We start from the raw sequence: 23,493 nt of genomic DNA, 5'->3' as shown, positions 1-23,493 counted from the left end.
GTGACAGATGAGCCAGGCCAAGCTGCTCTTGGCCAGGAGCCCAATCTTGGCTGGAAGCCCCGAAGACTGAGAGTAATCAATGGGACCACCATCAGTCATGCAGCTGCCCTGGGTGGACACCTCACATACACAGGACACGATATTGGTGCTGTTGTCACAGGCACAGCGTGGATATTTCTCAGGGTCATTAATACAGCTGCAGCGGGGAATGACCATGACAAGCCAACACAGATGCATTACTAATGTGTAAGGCGTGAATGGGGCACCACACATCTGTACAAATATGGAAAACACCAACACACACTGAAAGTACAATTTCTATGGACGGCGCCTCTCATGTAAACACATGAGCTACAATGGCCCTCGAGTGCAAAACACTATGTCAAAAAAACAAAACAAAAAACACAACAATGGAACAGAAAACACAAGATACAGTGGGGCAAAAAAGTATTTAGTCAGCCACCGATTGTGCAAGTTCCCCCACCTAAAATGATGACAGAGGTCAGTAATTTGCACCAGAGGTACACTTCAACTGTGAGAGACAGAATGTGAAAAAAAAATCCATGAATTCACATGGTAGGATTTGTAAAGAATTTATTCGTAAATCAGGGTGGAAAATAAGTATTTGGTCACCTCAAACAAGGAAAATCTCTGGCTCTCACAGACCTGTAACGTCTTCTGTAAGAAGCTTTTCTGTCCCCCACTCGTTACCTGTATAAATGGCACCTGTTTGAACTCATCATCTGTATAAAAGACACCTGTCCACAGCCTCAAACAGTCAGACTCCAAACTCCGCCATGGCCAAGACCAAAGAGCTTTCGAAGGACACCAGGAAAAGTATTGTAGACCTGCACCAGACTGGGAAGAGTGAATCTACAATAGGCAAGCAGCTTGGTGTGAAAAAATCAACTGTGGGAGCAATCATCAGAAAATGGAAGACATACAAGACCACTGATAATCTCCCTCGATCTGGGGCTCCACGCAAGATCTCATCCCGTGGGGTCAAAATGATCATGAGAACAGTGAGCAAAGATCCCAGAACCACACGGGGGGACCTGGTGAATGACCTGCAGAGAGCTGGGACCAAAGTAACAAAGGTCACCATCAGTAACACACTACAACGGCAGGGAATCAAATCCCGCAGTGCCAGACGTGTTCCGCTGCTGAAGCCAGTGCATGTCCAGGCCCGTCTGAAGTTTGCCAGAGAGCACATGGATGATACAGCAGAGGATTGGGAGAATGTCATGTGGTCAGATGAAACCAAAGTAGAACTTTTTGGTATAAACTCAACTCGTCGTGTTTGGAGGAAGAAGAATACTGAGTTGCATCCCAAGAACACCATACCTACTGTGAAGCATGGGGGTGGAAACATCATGCTATGGGGCTGTTTTTCTGCCAAGGGGACAGGACGACTGATCCGTGTTAAGGACAGAATGAATGGGGCCATGTATCGTGAGATTTTGAGCCAAAACCTCCTTCCATCAGTGAGAACTTTGAAGATGAAACGAGGCTGGGTCTTCCAACATGATCCAAAACACACCGCCCGGGCAACAAAGGAGTGGCTCCGTAAGAAGCATTTGAAAGTCCTGGAGTGGCCTAGCCAGTCTCCAGACCTCAACCCCATAGAAAATCTGTGGCGGGAGTTGAAAGTCCGTGTTGCTCGGCGACAGCCCCAAAACATCACTGCTCTCGAGAAGATCTGCATGGAGGAATGGGCCAAAATACCAGCTACTGTGTGTGCAAACCTGGTAAAGACCTATAGTAAACGTTTGACCTCTGTTATTGCCAACAAAGGTTATGTTACAAAGTATTGAGTTGTATTTTTGTTATTGACCAAATACTTATTTTCCACCCTGATTTATGAATAAATTCTTTACAAATCCTACCATGTGGATTCATGGATTTTTTTTTTTCACATTCTGTCTCTCACAGTTGAAGTGTACCTCTGGTGCAAATTACTGACTTCTGTCATCATTTTAAGTGGGGGAACTTGCACAATCGGTGGCTGACTAAATACTTTTTTGCCCCACTGTACATGTGACAAAATATGGGTGCCTGTCAGTGTATACCCCTCAGTCTTTTAGTAGATGCATGTATGGTATACAGCTGAAACGCCTTTGTGATTCTCAGAAAAGCTAACCTCTGACCTTCACCTTGAGGTCATCTGGGATTTTTAGTAGCTGCATCTATGGAATGAATTTGAAAGTCTTTTGTCGCCTTGTTCTTGAGATATTCTCAGACTTGGGTGTCCACACAGCCCACCAGCCTGCCCGGCGACAATACCTACAATTTTTTGGCCAAAGGGTAAAAAATTATTTTGTTTTTGAATGCTGTTGAATTTTGTCAATTCTTTTGTTGTTATTGTGTTTTGTGTATTGTGTGTAATGTAGTTTTCGATCTTAGCAGCAACCGACTCGTGTATAACTAAGCAAAAAGCTACGCCCAAATTATATTCTGATTGTGAGCAAATATTTTTACAAAGTCTTTTTTAGAAGCAGGTCTGGGCACTTGGCAGGCTTCTTGAGGTATTTATTATTATCTAAATTTGAAGTGTAAATCTACTTTCATGCATGTTTGCTGTTTTTGGGTTTTTTTTTACACCAGATGCCTTCCTGACACAACCCCAAGGGATCTCCTCCTGGGATCAAACCTGTGACTTTTTGCTTGAGAGGCAAATTTGTCAACGACTACACTAACATAAGTTGTCCCCCCAGACAGCATGTAAATGATCATGAATCATATCTGAGGCTTTTTTGTTCCCACTCCCACTACCATCTCTACTGTCGTATAAATCTGCTACATTAATTCAGGATCCTCTGAGCGTCATGGCCCCCTCACACAGTGTCTCTGACTTTTAGGATGCAGCTCATAGTTTTGCTCACACAATCACAGTAAATGTCAGTGCAGCGTAGAAAAAAAAACCCTCACTAGATATCATACAGTCAGTCTTGTTTCCCAGTAACCAGATTTTCTCAACACAAAATGCACTTTTAATTTTCAAAGGGTGCTCTTGATTGTAGCGCCTGACACAGAAGATGATGATGTAATGGCACTTCAGAAAACATCTATTACTTTTTTTTTTGGAACATTTAACTGGCAGCGGCATTGCACAGTTTAAGCTGACTTCTCATCTTTAAGTGTTAAGCGTATGCACTGTTAGCAAGTAAAGTTATAATGAGCATAATTTAAGCCACAGAAACAACAAGTAAATTTAGTTTTCACAGATTTAATTCAAAAAACAGCACCTGAATTTTTGTTTCTTTTTTAGTTTTCCAGCCCGTCCAGCAAATTACCTGTAAGATCAACCTTTTTAGGTGGAGCATGGTGTAAGACGGTGTGTGTATGTGCCTGCATGCAGACAGGGTATGATGTGTGGTTGAGACTGTTCACCTCCTGTTATATTAACAGTTTCTGGTGCAGTGTGATGTGTGAAGCTTTTTTCAACCCTCTCCGTTATGCTGTTACCAATCAACACTAAAAAAAATTAAAGAGGTTATGATCTGGGGTCTAAAAATAAAATCACACATCGCAGTAGCACCTTGGCCTGCAGCTGCACTTTCGTGCTAATCAGCCCTTAGCTATGAGGAAACCAAGGTTACCTACTGCTGAGACTAATTATCTGGATTGCCTGCGAGCAAAGATTAAAGATGGTTATTTAGCAACTCTGATTGTTCATATGCGAACAAAGAAATATCATTCCATGATGATGGTTGTGTGTATTTTAACAGTGGAGCCTTGTCTCATACTCACTCTTCTTTTCCTGTTTTGTTTTTTTTTGGTTTAAACAAAACAACATCCAGTGTAATGCATCTTTTTTTTTTCTCAGGTCACACTTGCAAATCATATTTTCACAATTCCTTGTTAGTGTTTGACAGTCTTTCTTTCAAGCTGTCACAGCCACATGCCGTTTGACGGAATTGCAGAAACAGAAGTGTCCTCATTAGCTGGAATTTTAGCTAAAGGAGGCACTCTGTGGAAAATACAAGCAAGTTGTTATCGGATCATGCAGATTATTTTTGTTATAGTCAGAAAAAGTATTTGTGGTAAAAATCTAAAATTAAAGCTATGCAATGGCTGCATGTATACCTAGTGTGCAGTGCTAGTGCAGTTTTACAAAATGGTTTTTATGTTTTTTTCCACATCTACTATAATATTCCTCACTATAAAACCATCAGATGTTAAAGGTAGGAAACCAAGTGAAAAGTCACAGGATAAGGAAAAGGATCTTAAAGTTTTATAGAAGAATATATAACAAAAGGCACTGCTGGAAGGAAGCAGGAAACTCCACGTTGAAGATTAGAAGAAGCAGGAACAAAGGTAAGTAACACAGTGATGTGACAAAAACACACAGACAAAATGCACAACATGAGAAAAGTGGTAACAAAGCACAGGTGAACTCAAGTAGGCACTAATGAGGGCGGAAAGAGATCTAAGGGAGGATGTGAAAATAATAAACCTAATGATGAAAAATTAAATGAAAATTAAATACAAGGATGTAATTTAGGCTAACAAACAAGATGAAGCAGAGAAAGAAAGGAAAAAGGAAAAAACTCAGAAACCAGAGAAAAGTCAACCAGAATGTCCGTGTGTAGTAGCTCATCCAGCTCATCATCCATCGCAGTTCATAGGTTACTGCACTAAAAAAATGACAAATATGTCATGTCTGTGTGAAGGTAGGCAGGAAAGGTGGAAAAGTAAAATAAAAATAAACAGCTTTATTGCAGGTTGCTGACCAAACAGAAGACTAACTATACTGGGGGAAACATAAACTAACGGGGAGGCAAACCAGGTAACAGAACACACAGCAACCTGAGGGTGCGCAGACGTTAATGACACAACAGACAGCAAAGGAAAACACAGGGCTTATATACACTGGGCGTAATCAGGGAATGGGAAACAGGAGGGAGACACAGCTGGGAGAAATTAGACTAACGAGACAGGGGAGAAGTAAAACTGAACACACTGACATCAGACTGGGACTATCAAAATCAAACAGGAAACAAATCACAAAGACTTGACACTGAGAGGCAGACTGAAAGAATACAACACATGGAACCCAGAGACGACAGAGACTTAAGGAAGAATTAACATCAAACTGAACTCATGACCAGAACCCAACTGAAACCTAGAATAAAAATAAGCAAAACAGCGCATCTCAAGAATTAGAACATAAATCATAATCTAGAAAAACACCACAATATAAGAAACAGAAAATGCTGGGTCAAAATGACCCAGAACCGTGACAAAATATGACTCAGACCTCCACACAATCTTAGGCCTTCGATAAAAACCCTGTAGGTGACCATGGTTTGAAAGTTAGCCAGACTTGGACAATGACATCTTGCCAAGGCATCAAGTTCATCAGGATGTAAAATTAAGGTAACAACGGAAGCCATGACAAAGACTTCAAGATTTAAGGTAATGTGAATCTCCTTTAATATTTTGTGCAATGTAAGTGTATTAATGCCAGAAAATGTAAAAACTTTAAAAAATACTTATTTTTCTGACTCCCACTCTGATTAGAACGGTTTTCATCAGCTTTACCATAATTACTCATTGTCAGAGTCAGTGTGAAAAATAAAAAGGTTAAAATCCTAAAATCCACATTTCCATCATGCATTAAAAATAGTAATGCATGATGGAAATGTGGATTTTAGGAAAGAAGGAAGAGGGAAGGATCATTAGGGAGGTCTGAGGGTGAGTTTTGTAGGTCGGGCTGTAGGTTGTAGATACGCACTGGTAGATCGACTCAACCAAAAACAAGTGCCAATCAATTTTAAAGTTTGCGTAGTCTGATGTAACTGACACCAGAGCAAAAACTGCCTGCCTCGTAAATATGCTTGAAACTTTTGCAAGATGCAGAGTATCAGGTGCATTTTGTCCTTGGACAACTCACTGTCCCCTGCTGAGCTGAAGAAGATCACACACAAAACAACCTCGTGAAGCCCAGAGGATGGATGGCAGCTCTCGCGAACACATGAAACTGAGCCCCAGCTGATCGATTCCTATTCTTTGCAGAGGAAAGCATCGTCTTATGTAGATGGCTAAGGTTTGAATGGGGAGAAAGCATCCAATTTCTCCCCTGGACTCTGTGGCTGTCAGAAGATAGGCTTTGAGTGACAGCTCAGTGGTGCACGGCTCCTGCAGCTTCTTAAGCGGCAGCCAGAGAAGTAAACAGCATCGGGCTTATCAGAGCAAAGCAGGAGCTTGGAGGGCAACAGTCTGGCTGAATTGGGGAGACTTAAGGCGGGGGAGTGTGCAACCAGTCTGCTAACTGAGCTCTGTGCCACAACCTATATGTGACCTTTGATATGCTCCCTCTCCCACGTGACCCCAGGCACTAAATGGGTGGGTGGAAGTAAGGTGAAAAGACAGCTGATATTTAGATGTCACTTATGATTCCCCCTTGGACGTAGAAATCCAATTTCATCGAGAATCACTGGTGGTTAGCGGTGTGGTTGGGGTGACAGCTAGCTAGCAGGGCTTCACGCAGTCATACTGACATGTTGATACTGTCTGCTGTGAATCAAGAACATGTCCAAACACTGACATCTGGTTGTCAGATAGCATCCAAAGCTCTGCTGCATGGAATCCAAAGGTATTACAGCCCTTTTGCACCGAGTTATTATCTATCAAGCCCTTTTTTTCCTCAAGTGATAGCTTTGCGAGAAATAAGAAAGTTACAGAAATAGATTTCTGCTTGCAGGTAATAGTCACCCAAATTCTGACACATGCCCATGACTCTATCTCTGTCTGCCTAATCAATATAACCCATCATCATGACTTCACTAAGTTCATCACTCTAACCAGTCAAAATGGAGAGAGATATTGTCACAGTTACGTATGCAAACACAAAACTGTCTACTAGAGTCACGGAGCGTATCTTCTTCTGCTATGACAGTTGCTTAAGGCAGTAATGCAATCTGTCTACAGCTGCCAATGTATTTTGTGACACACCATGTCCTCCCCTGTAGTGTCTGTGAGATAAGCAAGGACCGCATGCCGTGTGGGAACATGTGCATGTGCATGTGTACACTACATGTCACAGCGTAGCCTTCATAAGAAAGGTTTTGTGTTTGTGGCGCTCATTCGGCAAAGGGAGGAGGAGGAGACGAGGTGGCAGGATGAGGGATGAGGAATGTGTTGTTGAAGGATTAAAAGAGAGCAGACTAGGAAGCATACAGCACCACCTCAGTGAGAGTCCCTCACCTGCTGTCCTCCTGGTTGATGCTCATGTACATCTCCCAGGTAGTGTCTTCTGCAATCCCCCCGTGAGGCACCAGCAGGCTGATACCTGCAGAGAAGGAGGCATGCTGATCAACAAACAAGCAGACATGCACACTTATGACACACACCTGCTCAGCTGTCAGGTCTGTTTAGTGAAGGTGACAGCCAGAGGGGTGACGGGCCCCAGAAAAAGGTCGCCAGAGCAAGTCCCCTTGTGATTCGATGCTGGCAGCGATCTCTTATTCACAAGCATGCACAGAAGCAGGCATCACAGACATCCTTTCCTCTTAAACACAAAGACATATGCATAACATTCTACTGTATCATAAACAATTACTGCCAATCTAGCAGTACATAAAGCCCCTCAGGGGACACAATGATGAATGTAGGCCACGAGAAAGAGCTGCCTGCATAATGCAATAGACTGAGCAGCACATTAAATACACTTGTTTATATTTCTTCAGCACGCATTAGGTGCTTTAAAATGTTCCTAAAATGCTTTAAAAAAAGTAATTTATTTGAGGAAAAAGTTTAGTATTTTTTGTGATCAAAAACATTTTCCATACTTTGCAGGGTAGGAACCGATTGGCTAAAAATGCTAGTGCTTTTTAACTTCATCATTTTGTAAATAATATTTCCATAATCATGTTGCCTACTCAGTATGTGACTTTTTTCCTCATTTTTGCTACCGATCAACTCTGACAAGGTTAAACAACTTAAAAAGTGCAAATGAGAACAACTTGTTTTTATAGTTTCTATCCTCTGTGAATGCTAGCTGAATTTGGAGGAACTGAAGTCGACACATGCTCTTCAGCAGGAAGATATTGAATGATAATTGCCTCATCGTACACTCACCTGTGTTGGGTACCACGAGCCTGCCTCCAGCATGGCCAAACACTGCAGTTGCTCTGTGCAGAGGCAAGCGGGGAGTCAGAGAGACGTGTGGACTGAAAAGGTTTTTGCCTCTTCTGCCCAGTGTTGTCCCCACTGCAACCCCTCTATAGTCTGGAGCCAGTCCCCTTGGAAATGTCTGAGGGTGGGACATGACGTGGTACTCTGCCCTTTCCGTCACCCCTGAGGATACAGTGAAAGCTCTGTGACATTAGAATTTGTGTAGCTTTAACACATTTTTTCAGGTCCAACAGTCAAACATCCAACAGTAGGAAAACAGCCCTTTAAAGCTTTTTAAAAGCTTGCTCTTGACTGCAAAACCAATCACTCTGAAACTGTTTACTAAACCCCTGCTCTAAACAGTAACTGTCCAGCCAAAGCTTAGTGAAAACCCAACTAACAAGTCTCAAGAACCCTGTCACTGTCAAGCTTTTTGCCTCAAGGTAAAAAGTGTATGCCTGGGGCTGTAGTAATTGCAACACTGCACTTAAATGAGTTCGGGGGGTGGAGTCTTTCATTTATCCGGAACAAACCCATAAAGACAAGAGCAATGGGGTTTAAATTGTGTGTCTATCTGCTGTAATGTAAGCTGGCACAGTCTTCTGATCATCATTAGCAAATTCTGATAGTATGTAGGCAGCCAAATGGAGATATGACTTTAATAAGAATATTTTTCTTTATAAAATCACACTAAGTACAATAAAAAGGCTCTTGTTTTTCGACATTTCTGACAATGACTGTATTGGACTAAGCATCTACTTTTTTATACACTGTCTAAGTTAAGGACCAATTATTTCAAAGATCACCTTAATTTTGAATGCTAATCATGCCACCAAGGGAATAAAAGGCAGCAACCAGCACTAACAAACAACAACATGAAGTGTTGAGTGTCTAGTTCGTGATGCACTGAAAATTGACTTTCCTAGAGACTGCCTTAGGAAAAAACAGATCCAAAGTAAGATTATCTGCCCTAGTGCATCCACAGAGCCGTTCACTTCTCTGTGAGACTTGCCCTTTCAAAAGTAACTGAGTACCACAGACATGGACTTTCATAAGAGTTCTGTTTTCTAACCTTTAACCTTAAGATCAGGCAACGGGTCAAGGAGTGAGCGCTCAGCCATTAGCTCCTTGTCAATGGAGTCCTGAAAACACATGGGGCTGGTGTAGGTACGTGACACTGTCAGATCAGGTTGCATGGATGAATTAATAAGCAGAGGATTTGCTGAAACACACACAGAGAAAAAGCAAATGAATGTCAGCAATTACACATGAGAGCCCACATCATCAATAAAAAAACAAAACAACCTGAAGAGTATGTCATCACAAATATGTTTTCTCTGTCCGTGGCTGTTGCTGTAATACAATGAAAAAAAGACATATATCTTAGTGTGACTCACTTAGAAGTGACACTGTTATTGATTTTTTCTATTCATTTTCTACTGATAACCCAATTTACAGCTAGCTCCATAGATTTGTGGACAACACCTCAGTGAATTTTGAATCAAACAATTAAGATGTGACTGAAGTGCAGACTGTGAGCTTCAATTGAAGAATCAACTGTTTAGTTAAGTAATTACAATGATTTTTTTTTTAAAATACATATACTCCATTTTGAAAGGCTAAAGTAATTAGACCAAAGTAATTAGATAACTGACTGACAAACCAGGTCAAGTAAGACATGTCCCCTCAGTTTTTCCAAGACAAATTATGCAGATAATCATCTTAATTATGCAGAAGATGATTTCAAATGCTGAAATTATGTTTGGAACTTTCCAGATGAGGCCCCTAAAAGACTTTGATGTTATTTAAGGTTGTCATTAGGTTGAAAAAAAAAACCAATAAAAGAGAAGGTTAAAATTTTTTTGTGGAATATTATTAAACACAGCAAAAGGCCTCAAAAAACACAGAAGACATTTAATGCGGATCGTAGAATTCTTTCTATGTTTAAGAAAAACATTGAACCAAATCAAGAATATTATCAAGAATATTATAGAGAAACCAGGCATCATTGTCCAGTTAAACCAGTTAAAACCACTGGTTCACTCAAGAACAGGAAGGCCAAAATAAAGCCAAAATTAACTTGCACAAGAATGATGGGATTAGTAAAGTTTGGAAAAGAAAGCAGGAGCTGGATGCAATTATGAAATGGGCACGTATACACATGCTTTGAAGTCAGAGAGACCACAAACAAGCAGCAAGTAAATAACTTATTCAGAAATTCTTAAATCTGCCCCTAAAAAACACCCACCGTATTCTAATAGTTAGACTAAAACTGAAACCGATGGAATCTAAGCTAAAACTAAACTGACAACACTGATCTGACTCTACAATCTAACTGAAAAAAAGAATAAATAACAGAGATGTTCTCACACTGGTTACTTTTCAGTGCTGTATATAAACCGACTGATTAACACACATCACAGTTATATGGTACTGTGTAATATACCTGTATGTCCCAGTATTTGGGATAAAGGAAGTATGTCTTATTCTTCTTATGTCTATATAAGACATTAGAATATATTAGATACTTTAATAGCAATAACTGCTGCATCAAACAAAGCAGCATTTTTGATCAATACACGAGCAACAACAATAATACGATTTATCGGCTGTGTTAATGAGTTTAAATAAAGGCCTGTGTGAGAAGAATTTCTGTGGACATTTGAATCAGTCAGTGTGACAAGTGATCCAGCTGTGCAGCATGTTGCTGATGTAACTAACGCTGCTTAAAACTGACTCTAAAAGTACGGATTTCTCATATGACAGCTATGGCTCCTTCATTCTCACATCTTCTCTTCGCATCTCTCTCTCTCTCAGATCCTCGCTGGGAGGAACTAAGAGGAGAAGAGATGAAAGTAAAGAAAGGCGTGCAGAGACAATGCCATAATGAACAGCACCCATTGACAGCTGCTTCCAGCAAGCATTAAATAAGACCTGAAGACACTGAGTACACAGTGTGTGTATCTCCTGATGAGCAAAGTACTGTAAATTGGCCAATAATTTTAATGGGTGAGCTGTTATTACAGTTACTCATAATGAAAAACGTGACTGCAAAAAAGTATTGAAATGAAATGATCGTGATGAAATGATAACTGCAGCAGCATACAGCAGGGCGCAACGTGCAAGGAGGGGAGGACATGCAGAATGTTATGGAGGCTTGGCTGTTTTAGCGCCTCTAACACAGTGAACAGGGACCAAGATTAAAGCTTTCCCTGCCTCCTGCTGTGTTATCAAAATGAACTTTATTATGCCCTGCTGAGGGCTGCCGCCGTGGCGACCCATAATGCCAGCCTTGCAAAAATATGCCTCAATCTGTCACAGCACGCTACGGCGCTCTGATGTTTCTTCGTTTAGTAACACGGGACCGCAAACGCTCCATTGTGGTGCTCAGCGAAAAAAAGAGATAGCGGTAATAAATTACATTTTTAATTTTGCAGACGTGAATTATTAATTGTGGTTTTGTAATAAAATACAATACCAAAAACTGAGACATTATCTGATAACTTTTCAACTTCCTTTCAACTAACTTTTCAAGTTATGGTACTTAAGAGGAGGCCTGAGTAATAATAGATAAGAGTGAAATTATACATTTGTTTAGAGTGCACAATCTGCTTGTTACCATAAGTCTATTGCTTGCTGAATATGGATGTTTGCAATAAAGTAATAAATGCAATGCATGTTTTATAGGTTAAGCTGTAAATTATTGGACATTTATTGCACTACAGCACAGACAGAAAAAAAGCTTGAGATGGCTAAAGCAAACAAACAGATAAACTCAGTTCTGGCCCCTAAAGCGTGTTAATAATTAATGCATATATATCGTACAAATAAATGTATTCATATTTCATAAAGATGAATAAATACAGATACATAGAAAACTGCATGGCTTGCATAGATCTTTGGTGTTATTTACATAGAACCTCATTATATAACTATTCTACTTGCTTTAGATGTAATTTTTTGCCTTTCTGTTGTTAGAATTTTTTCATAAAGCACTTTGCAGTATTTCTCTTACAAGGTGTACCAGAAACAACATTTTACATTATTTTTATTTATTACATTATTATTTATAATTAAATAATAAACTAATTCCTATTCCAGTTCATCACCATTGAACTTTTGGGGGTGTGTGTTCAGTTATAATAGCCAGCTAAAACGTTAGCAGCAGAGTAAAAAAGGAAATCAAGGGTCATCATCAATAGTTGTGTCCTAAGCAGCTCTAAAGATGAGGTAAATACAACCTGAGATAAGCAACAACTCATGACATATTACACAGTGTCATTATTAACAAAAATTAAACACCTTTTCTGCTCCTATAGGAATTACGAAGGTAAGGAACCACCCAGTGCTACTAATGAAAAGCATTTAATTGACTGACAATCAGGAAGGGTGATCTCCATAAAAGCAGCAGTTTTGGAAGTTTTCTGCTCTGCAGCTTTTAGGTGTTAATACACCTAAATGCTGCCCATGAATCTGGGAGAAAGATAAACAGTGAAAAAAGTGGAAAACAGACCACCCAACGACCAGAGCATGCAATGCTCATAGAAGCTACACAAAACCCAAGAGCTATGTCTAAGACTCCACGGGGCTCAGTTAACATATCAAATGTTAAAATACGTGACATTGTAATTGGCTTGTTTAGAAATGTTGCGAGGAGAAATCTTCTTCTCTAACTGGAGATATTTGACCAGAATATACAGTGCTATATCTGATAAAACCAAACACCGCAAAATAGCACAAATACCTCACACCAACTGTCAAGCACGATGGTGGAGGGTGGATGATTTGGGCTTGTTTTGCAGCCACATGGAACTTTGCAGTTTTTGAGTCAACTTTGAAGTCCTCTGCAAACTAAAGTATTCTGGCTGGCCCAGTCAAGGTCCAGACCTCAAACCAACTGAAATGCTGCAACAGGACCTTGAGAAAGCTGTGTATATACAAGTACCTCCAACAACTAAAGTTAATGACATGGTGTAACATGTCATGTGTTGTTCATCAGAGGCTTTATCAACACAAATTTATAACCTGGTGAGGAACAGAGGACTCTGTATTATGTCCTAATATGTAAAATGTTAGAAATGAAAGAGGATGTACTTTCCTTTTTACATGATTGTATGTCTATGTCGTATTCTTTTTCTGTGTTTTGCTTTTATGTGTGTGTTAGAATGGCTATTAATGTCAAAGACAATGCCAGCTCTCTGCACTAGCAGGCAACAATTGCAGCTTTAATTTTTAGGGCTTTCTTTGTGGTCTTTTAAACAGCCAAACTGAAATAAAAAATAAAAGTTAAAAGCAATAAAAGCACATGCAAAATAAAAACATAAAAACAAGCTATTTTGACGCTCTGGTTTATAATGTGATGCACTTTTAATTGCACATCATATTTAACTGTTGTGCATGTTAGCTCCATCTGTGGCAGGGTGGGTGTAGAGGTGTCACAGAGATTTTGTCAGTTGTTATAAACTGCCTTTTTAAGATCTTACTGCAAAGTCCAACAAACAATTTTTTTAAAATATCTTTACATGGAGATAAGGCTCTTCAAGAGCAAATAAACAGTGTTTACATATTGGAGTTTCTCTGAGTTTCCAATTGCATTGTGTACAATTTGTCTGTGCTTTTAAATGACAAGTTAAAGACTGTGCATATCTTGTGTAGTCTTTAAATTCTTCTTTAAATAATCATAGCTGCAATAGACTTCAACAAATTAACTTCTGCACACTGTTAAGCTAGTTCACATAATGTGCATACAGTGAAATGTCAAAACGCCAAAAAAGATTTCCAACACAACATGAATCCTCAATTTTTACAAGGAGCTTTATAAAGGATGCATACTTGGATTTAAAACCAAATTCAGTTGCCTTTTGCAGGAAAACCCCCAAATCCATCCATTCTTTGCTGCTTTTGAAAATTTCACGTTTAGATTTTTGTACAAAGTTCTCATTTGGATTCAGTGTTTTATGACACAATTTCGAGGGCAAATTGTCTCTGATATTTGAGAGCCACAGTTAATGACTCACCTTGACGAGAGGTCTTGAAGCTGAAGGACTGAAAGCCTCCGGTGAGGGCGGAGGAGTCAATGACATCCACACCGTACTCACTCTGGCTCCTTCGGTAAAGAGTGACAGCGACGATGAGCAGTACAACTGTCACCACCCCTGCAGCCAGGCCTGAATACAGGGCAACGTCACTGCTGTTCTCCACACCTTGAAATGTCAGAATGAGTGAAAAAAACAAACAAACATGATTTTGAATGTCCATATGAACACAATCAACTTTTTGGGATTTCCTTATCTGGATGATTGAGCATGCATCAAGACTTCTTATATTTGCTTTCGGAGTCTCTGTGGTTAATTAGGATGCTTGGAGACATTCTCTCCCAAAATAAACTGGAAATCTGTGTTGCTTAGTAGCGCTTTTATGGAAGTCTACCTTGGTTTCATGCTACTTTAGTGCATTTTTTATTTTCTGTTCTTTCCATGATGCACAGCTTCATTGTTCCATTCCTCAGTGTTAAAGTTACTAATGAGGAACCTTGGAAGGAAGGCGATTATAATCAACCCAGCACCTGACTGTCATTTCAAACACTGCTCGGCTCTGGTGTTGGAGGCACTCTGTGTTCCACTGGGATAATGTGACAAAACCAATTCATTAAATTAGCTCATCGGCAGCGATTATGCTCTATCTGGTCCCACCAGTATTGCGGCGTCCAACTCCACAAAGCAAACGAATGAGTGGGGAAATAAAGGAGCTGCTAGCTTGTTCTTGAAAGATAATGAGATCTGCACTAAAACAGGACATGCTGAGAAATCCTCTAAGTAGCCTGAAGCTCAAATCAGGAGAAATTGACAAAATATGCAAAGCGGTATTAACAGCTACAGTAGCAGGTTAATTGAGGGCTTGGGAAGTTTTTGGCAGCCTGGTCGCATTCTTTTTCCCATTCCTGACAAACAAGAAGACATAACTATGTGAAAGGACAAGTCAGGAAAACATGGGCAAATTGATTTTTCTCTGTGCAAGCTACGCAGTAGCATTTCCCTACACAGCAATAATGCATAAAGCAGTGGATTTACAGTGGTTAACCGCAAAGAGCTCAAACTGAAACACAATGCCCGATATAATCAAAAATAAGTAGAAGTGTACAGCATCATTAATGTAGGGGTGAAACTGAGATAATAATGGCAATAAAAGCTGGGACGTTTGATACAGCTTGTGTTATTTTTACAGAGACTTGGTAACAATCCAAGTCAAACAACATACAGCATGTGGAAACGGATGCAGAGTGTAAAGAACACAGCAAAAGTCACAATGCACTTTATTTAAATATTTCAGGAAATGAGATAAGAAGCATCAATGACAAATGTTTGGTTAGGGAAACAAACGGCTAAGCCAAACAACCTTTAGAAATGAATTTAATTTGCCATTTGTTAATATTAATCATCATTATTCATTCACGTGTCATTTGATGTGCTGTCTGTTCGTCAAAACATATGTATTTAAATAAGCTAATTCACAGTGAGTCATACAGCGTTATTCTCTATGGCCACACCTGTGATTTACCACTTGGCAGCTTATTGTTCCTATTTCAGGGCAATTCCCTCTCTGAGGGCAACATTAGTAATTTGTTAAGCTTAACCAGTGCCAGAACCAAATGGCTGCTGATGAGCGTGGTGTTTTCTTGTAACTATTCTTGTCAGCTAGAGAATTTCTGTCACTCCAACAGTGGGATTATGCAGCCAGAGCCAGTCTCTTCCTATAAATGCCATTAATGACATCGCACCAGTTTGCTGCTATCAGCCCAGAAGGTGTTTACAAGACAAAACTCAACTAGGTGTGAATGGAACTACCCTCTGAAAATAACTTATTATACCTGCATTTAACAAAAAAAGCCTAAATTATACTTTAGTTTTAGAAAACATATTGGGCTTCGTAATACCATCAGTACATGTAATCAGTACATCAGTACATTAAAATTACATGTAAAACTGAGTAAACATATTGAATACTTACTGTAATAGCAATGCAATGGTAATGATATTAATAATGTTCCATAATCAGCAGTGTTATAATTGATATTCATCCATGCTATTGGTTTAAGTATGAACAATTGGCGTCTCAGAGATACTCACAATGTTTCCTGCATGAATGGCACATAATAATGTGTCAGGTCTTACCCATAACTCACTGTATTTTAATCTAAACTATAATTTGCCTTCTACCTAACACATTAGTATTGGTGCTATAACCTAAACAAACAGTTAAAACAAAACTGAAAACTGAGTGAAACATCAGTTTTAACCTTATAATAGACATTCAAATGATATTTAAAGGTACACTGCATATTATAGTCGGAAAATGTTTTTAGAAACAAACTCTTAACCAATATGTAAACAAACAACCACTTTGCTTACTGGTAATCATATATGTGTTGGTGTAAAATAAAGATGTGGTTGTTTTTCTTTTTTTTAAATAAATCTTTCCATTTTTTCTAAACTTCCACTTTTATTTAAAACAAAATAATTGGGAGTGTAGATTTTTTTGCTACCTCGTGAAGCTCTACCCATCTATCCTTCAAGCTCTTGCTTTCAGTTTTCCTCTGTACTACCCAATCATATTTACATTTTGCCAATTAACCTAATTAGTTGAAAATTTGTCTCTTCGTTGTTCAGCTCACTTTTCCAGCCTTTTGTTAGCCTCAATTTAAACATTTGATATGTGCATATAAAATTTGAAAACCATTGTATTGTGTGTTCATTTACATTTTACACGGCTTCAAAACCTTTTGGTTAAAGTGAGGATGCTGTCTGGGTAGAGCAGACAGATAATTAGGATGTTGGACTTGCTAATGTAAATTCAGCAATTCTTATTATTGTAGTATATGTGGACTTTGTGTCAGGGAGGTTCAGGTTAAAGGGTGTTTAAAAATGCCTAGTTTGAGTTGTTATATACTCCTCTGTTGGGTTTTGTTTACAAAAGTTCAGAGTTGCAAAATGTGTGAAAAAAACTTTTGGTCACACCTTTTTCTAATCCCAATCCCTAATCTTGCAATCGTCCAGGTCACGGCTGGAGAGAGTGATATCTTTTAAATAAAACATCAGCAAGAAATGAAACTAAACAGAAGCTCACCTTGTGGCTTGGCATCATGCAGCAACTTCCGATCTGCAGAAACACACAATATCATTTAAGCGTTAGCTGATTCAATCACTGCCTGCGTGCAAATCCACGCTGGTGCACACTGTGTGTGATGTATGTGAAACAAAGTGTTTGAATAATGAAGACGGATGAGGGCGTTGCTAATGAGCATGATTATCATGACGATCATGATCTAGCCCACACTGCCAAAAATTATGAACAGTAAGTCTATGATGACACAGTCAATGAACACAATGGGACTGACAGTAATGGTGCTAAACCACTATATCTTTTTCTCCTTTTTAACCAGTGAAGTGTGGAGCTGATGTTACCCACTCTGTGTACAGAGGCCGCCTGTGCAGTTTTCTGTAGCCACTGCCACCCCGTCACACAGTCGCCCCCCATGCTTGGGCTCCGGAGCCGTACACTCTCTGCTGCGCTGCCTCTCGCAGTCCGAACTACACGCTGACCACTCACTCCACTCTCCCCAGCCGCCATCCACTGCAGGGGCAAACACAAAGATAGAGCCATTGAATGTGAATACATGCACATGTTACTGTATAAAGAAATGCAATGAAACACAACAGGAACTAAAAAATGCATGCTACTCATACTCCAGGTTTAAGTGTATTTTTTTAATAGCGCTGTGGAACTTTACAGCAAAACACTTTCAAGGTAACAGTTGCGCAACTAAAAATAATGTCCCACTTAAAGTGTCAAAAACATGTACAAAGCTGGTGTTTCTGATCTGGAGCATAAAGAGACTCCATCAATTCGCCTTTCCCCCTCCATATGGTCTAAAAGATCCCCTCTTCCTGCTAATCTGAAAGCAAAGGCATCCTGTTTATGCTCAAACCCAGATGCAGAGAAAGAATCCGTCAGAAGGAGACATTTGGCAAAGAGGAGATAATGTTTGGAGGAGTGCACTGTACTCGACTGATAATTTTTTTTTAAACTTAAACCTGATGAGCGTTTTTCTTTATACTCCACTGTGGTTGAAATCATAAATTTGGGCTTGTCTATAAAAGAAAAAAAACACACGGGTAGAGGCACAATTTTGATAACTCCTACTTCCTCTTACAACCTGAGATTCTACTCGTAGCTTCTCTCTCATGTTATCTTCACCCCTCTCCATTTGTGCATCTTTCTCCTCTTGCCAGACATTTCCCCTTCATTAGTTGTTTCACAGGTGCACTGCATTTGATTTCAGATAGCAACCCACTGTCACCAGTGCATTGCAGATGCTTTCACAGTAAAATCTCTGAGGTTGAAAGAAGACTAGTGCTAACTATAAAACCTACCCAAAGCTTTTAAGACAAGTGTCATGGCATATGTTATATCTAATTTCTGTAGAAAGATTGAAGGATAGCAGCAACAATTTGTGGTTAAATAGTGGGTCTTGTGCTGCACAAAAATTATTCAACTGTGTAGCTCCTGCAAAAACACAAATAATAGTATTTAGACTGAGCTTTCTGGACCAATTAAACAATGTTTATGGTTCATCACTGAGTTTTTGGTTATAATTTTTATTTATTTATTACAAAACACAAAGTTTCAGTTTTCTCCAAACAGAGACTGAAAAAGTAAGCCAACTATTTTTTACATTTAGACCAAATAATGAAAAAGAAGTTAAATAAAGACAGTATTACTAAACTATTTATGCTATTATATGCAATCTTGTGTATTTGTGCTAATGATATTTACATATTACTTAGGTATATTATATTCACAAGGATGTTATACAAATAGTACGTAAATATAAATACATTTTGTACAATGACAGATGAAGAGTTTTGTTAGCTTCTTGTTTTGCTAGCTGTCAGTCCAGCAATTATTCCAGTTTCTATTCTTTGTGCAACGTAAAGTAAAGCTAACCATCTACAGAAATCTAGATTTTGTTGCAAAGACACAGGTGCTGTATTGTATTGATCTTATGCAAATATTCTCATGAATGCAAATAAGTGCATTTTCACAATAAGAAGTGATTTCTGCAGAAAAAACTACTTGAACAATACAGACTTTCAACTGTCATAAATCTAAAATTTGCACATCTTATCTGGCAACTGTAAATCTTTTATTTAACCCATAGCTGTAAGATGCAAGGGAAGCTTCAAAAGGTCAAAATTAGTAACACTAAAACATGCTCTTTATCACTAAGAGTGAAAAGAACATGCTATTGCTCTTACCTGGACACACTGTGTTGCAAGTACTCTTCTGTACTGACATGCCCTCACAGAAGGCTCCACCATTGAGAGGCGCCGGATTTGTGCAAGTGCGAGAGCGTTTTTGCACACCTCGACCGCAGCGCACGTTACAGGGAGACCAGTCCGTCCAGGATGACCAGCCGCCATTCACTGCACGTGTCAGAAGAGGAGGGTATGAAGAAACACTAAAGGAATTCTGGCCTGCATCACAGTCAGAGGATTCACTCAAAGACGGTAATGAACATCAGAAAAAAAAGATCAATAGTGTCTTCCCTTCTGTCAATGTACACTTATTCCTCGGATATGTCTCCTAAAGTAATGTAGGATGATTGACTAATGAGCTCATTTGCTGTCATAGGAAAGGAAGAAATACTACTGTTCCATTATTGTACATCTGTTGGAGGCTATCGGGAATAGTAAGCTTGTCAGGGACTTCATTAGCATTATGGAAATTAATGATTGATGGACCGGAGCAATGGGATGTCAGAAAGAATGAGATGTATTCCTGCAGCAGTTAAATGCCTTCTTTAAAAGAATAAAAATAACAGGATGAAAGGTCAGCAAAATGAACAATGAGACACTTCATTTAAGGCTGCCCTTCAGTCTAAAAGGAGTTTTTACTAGTATGACACTATTTCACTCTCTACAGCCCTGATATTTAGTGCAATTCACAACAAAAGTCACCTCAAGGCACTTTATATTGTAAAGTAAGGACCCTACAACACTACCAAGAAACAACAACAATCACATGACCTCCTATGAGCAAGCACTTGGTGACAGTAGGGAAGAAAAACTCCCTTTTAACAGGAAGAAACCTAATTAAACTATACTTAGACTTTTTTGAGCAGTTTTGAAGGAATAGGGTCTAAAAGGCACATTGATGGTTCAGAAGGATAAATTACTGTGACCTTAACTCAACAAGGTTTATTGGGGAGAAATAAATAAGAGGTAAATATTAGCAGTTAAGTGTTAAGTTGCTGTGGCATAACTGCGGGACAGCTGTGAATCTATTTTTTTCTCTCTAATTTTTAAAATCTTGTCTCTGAAGAAAGTCATTTCTAGTTAAGGTTAAAAGAATGAGCTCTGACTATTTGTCAGCTTGGCTACAGCGCTGAAAAGAAGTGTGTGGTTGTTCCCATTTTTCTCAATCAGTGACAAACAGTGAGGTGTCCTAGCTTTAAAGAGGACTTACAAAATGAAGTAACAAACCATTTTTCCAGCCCAAAAGAATGCAGCACTATTTCCTTTCTGACTTGCATGTTATCTGCTTTAAGGCAGATTTTACTATCTAACGAGCCACAATTTCCAGGGTCTTATGCACTGAGGATCTAACACTATTAACAAGATAATCAACCTCGGTGGGAGTAAAGCTTAGTTAGCCGCTAACTGAATACCATACTAGTGAAAACTGATATTCTGATGTAGGCAAGACTATTCTTCAACACTACTGTAATAAGTTACCAGGCAAATCTACTCTCATGATTTTTTGTCAGAGATAAAATTGCAAAATTAAAAGAACTGTAATCTTACCATAGACTATAACAGTAGCAGTGGCACTGCGTCGCTTGGCCACAATGTTGCTGGCAACACAGGTGTAGTTTCCAGAGTCAGACAGCCGGGCCTCTGAGATGATGAGGTTGTGGTCACCTTTTTTCTCCATGATATTACCATCATCAAAGCTCAGGTTTTCCTCATTTTTCAGCCAATCCACCTGAAAACAAAAGTATGTCAATTTCATTCAGGCAGACAAACATCTGACAACCGGACAGGTGTGAGTGATAAAAAAGCAAATACACTTAACAACATCTGGTGGAATGTTTCAAAACATATCAGAGTAATTTAAAAAAGGTCAGTAGTTTGATAGAGTATCACAAAAGGCTTTCAGAGATAAAGTGAACTTCACCCAAAGTTACATGAGAAAAGTTCAACAATTTGAACTGAATATAACGGCAAAGGCTCTCTTTCATCATCTATGGTACACAAAGCGTTAAAGAGACTGTACTCAGTGCAGGAGAGGCAGGGTAAAAACTAGTAATGGCCGTATTCTTGAGGGCATCAGGTGGAAGTGCATTAAAATTATTTTATTTCTAAGTGCTGTCAGTCAACGGTCTTGTTGCTCACCAATGAAAATTAGTCTTTAGAAATCATGGACACTTTGTCCCGTGGGCAAAAGAGAGATCGTCGGGTTTGTTAACGACTGTACTATAAAAAGCCAGTATTTGTGATATGCACAAATGGCATATGGCATTAGTAAGAGAGCCTTTGAAGGCACCATCAATAGTAAATGATGTGATACATGAAGCGTTTTTCTATCTACCTGTTTAATTAAACATTACAAGAACATTTTTAAGAGTCCCTAATATTTGAGGGAGAAAATTTAAGACAACAATTCATTACCTTTAAAAGTTATATTATTCCCTTTTAGTAATTTAATTAAAACTGAATATATTTCCCCACACTCACATGCCTGGTAACTGGTTCAAAATCCAGTTAGTTATGTGCAGGTCACTGTAGTATAACAGTAGAAAAATTTTGCTACAATTGTTCCTTTGAGGATTGCGTACAGTTCAGTATTTGCTAACAAATGCTTCACAGTCGTGCTGATTGAAGCGTGCATTTTGCATTTCATCATGTAAAGAAGTCTCTGTTCTCTCTTCTTGGCAAAAAAGGAGAGGACAAAAATTGAAACACGTCCCTCACTACATTTATGAAGATATGTAAGGGGACACATTTTGATTGCAAGATTAGGGGGTTGGGAAGCACAACACATCTGACAACAGCTCAGAGTAAAGTGATGTAGTAGGTAGGTCACATCCTCCAGCGTTACCAATTCAGTGGCCATGTAGTGAGCGAAACCAATAAGGAATTACAAAATAAAAGACGCTCAGTTGATGCTCCTCTCCTCGCATGACTGGCCCTGTAAATTGCTATTAATGTGCCAGTAGCTTGAGCTTTTCATTCAGAGAGACGAGCTAGGGCACTTGGATTGCGTTTTGATTTATGGCAGTGTATTTGAGGATTAGAAACTCCGCCCCACTGGGAGAGCCATGTGTTTGTGCATGGGGTTGTACTCCAGTGTGTGAGTAGCATGTGTGTTTGTGGATAGTGTCCATTTGCCAAGGGAATGTAACTACAGCCAACAAACTCAGAGATTGCTTTGCTCTGTCAAAGCACTCTAGATGAAAAAAAAAAAGAGCTAGGAAATCAATAAATCTGGAGTCATGTTGTCACAAGCGTTTTTTGCTCCTTTTGATGGCCCAAGAAGTCTTTCATCATGTAGCTTTTTTTCATGAATTGGCTCCGCTGCTTTCAAGACATACAGTACCAAGTGCTCATACTAGTGTGCAACATTGCGCCTTCATCAGTTCTTTCTTTATAATTCACTCTTTCACAGCCAGTGTCTAATCAACCCCAGTGTTTGTCATGGCTGGTCAGTCTTGTCAGTTATGAAAGCAGTCAGTTTTGACCTTCTACAAAATGGAGCAAATATAATTGAATAATTTCATACAAAATGAGCCCATTTTACAAGCTTATTCATGTAATCACAGTATTTTCTTGTAGTCTGCTTTATGCAAGGATTGACAGCAAATAGTGACCCTTACTTCTCAAACAGTAATAAATGAGTTGAAGTGATTGATTGGTGAGCTTTGTTGTTTTTGCTGGGGTTAAAAAACAAAGCCACCGTGGAGTTGCAAAAACGGCAGTTCTTCAAATGGTCACTTGACACTGGCTTGCACCCATCTTTCAATTAGTCTGCAAGCCTACAGTAAATGAAAGACAGGTACTTAGATAGCTGCTAAGCTTCACATCAGCTAATTCAAACTGAAATGGAAGACTCGACCATGTTTGTAGTGTTGATGCCTAACTAACTAAATGACTTGTTGCTTGTTAAACTGTAATGAGATCCCATCTCAAAGACCAATACTGTATGTCACCATGAGACATTAGGTTTATAAGATATGCACTTATCTCACCCCTTATTTCAGAAAATAGCTGAACTAAAAACGGTCTACATTATATTACTCACTTAATGTATATTATA

General features: G+C 39.2%; 1 protein-coding gene across 1 annotated transcript in view; it reads right to left on the bottom strand.

The window, feature by feature from the left end:
- The window catches only part of LOC146706169 (netrin receptor UNC5D-like), a 171,027-nt gene that overhangs the window by 12,628 nt on the left and 134,906 nt on the right, over positions 1-23,493 (bottom strand). Inside the window, exons 5-12 of the mRNA XM_085464233.1 lie at positions 20,982-21,162; positions 19,434-19,601; positions 17,584-17,748; positions 17,242-17,274; positions 14,136-14,321; positions 9,191-9,340; positions 8,083-8,301; positions 7,210-7,294 (exon numbers count right to left, since the gene is read on the bottom strand). Of these exons, the coding sequence (XP_085320359.1) occupies positions 7,210-7,294; positions 8,083-8,301; positions 9,191-9,340; positions 14,136-14,321; positions 17,242-17,274; positions 17,584-17,748; positions 19,434-19,601; positions 20,982-21,162 (1,187 nt within the window). The remainder of the gene's footprint in view (positions 1-7,209; positions 7,295-8,082; positions 8,302-9,190; positions 9,341-14,135; positions 14,322-17,241; positions 17,275-17,583; positions 17,749-19,433; positions 19,602-20,981; positions 21,163-23,493) is intronic.

The sequence above is a fragment of the Copadichromis virginalis genome, linkage group LG7, assembly GCF_057382275.1.
Source record: "Copadichromis virginalis isolate Kocher_CV1m ecotype Utaka linkage group LG7, C_Virginalis_male_GT1.1, whole genome shotgun sequence".
NCBI lineage: Eukaryota > Metazoa > Chordata > Actinopteri > Cichliformes > Cichlidae > Copadichromis > Copadichromis virginalis.
Note: the sequence above shows the minus strand (reverse complement) of the source record. Positions and strands in the feature narration are given on the sequence as shown.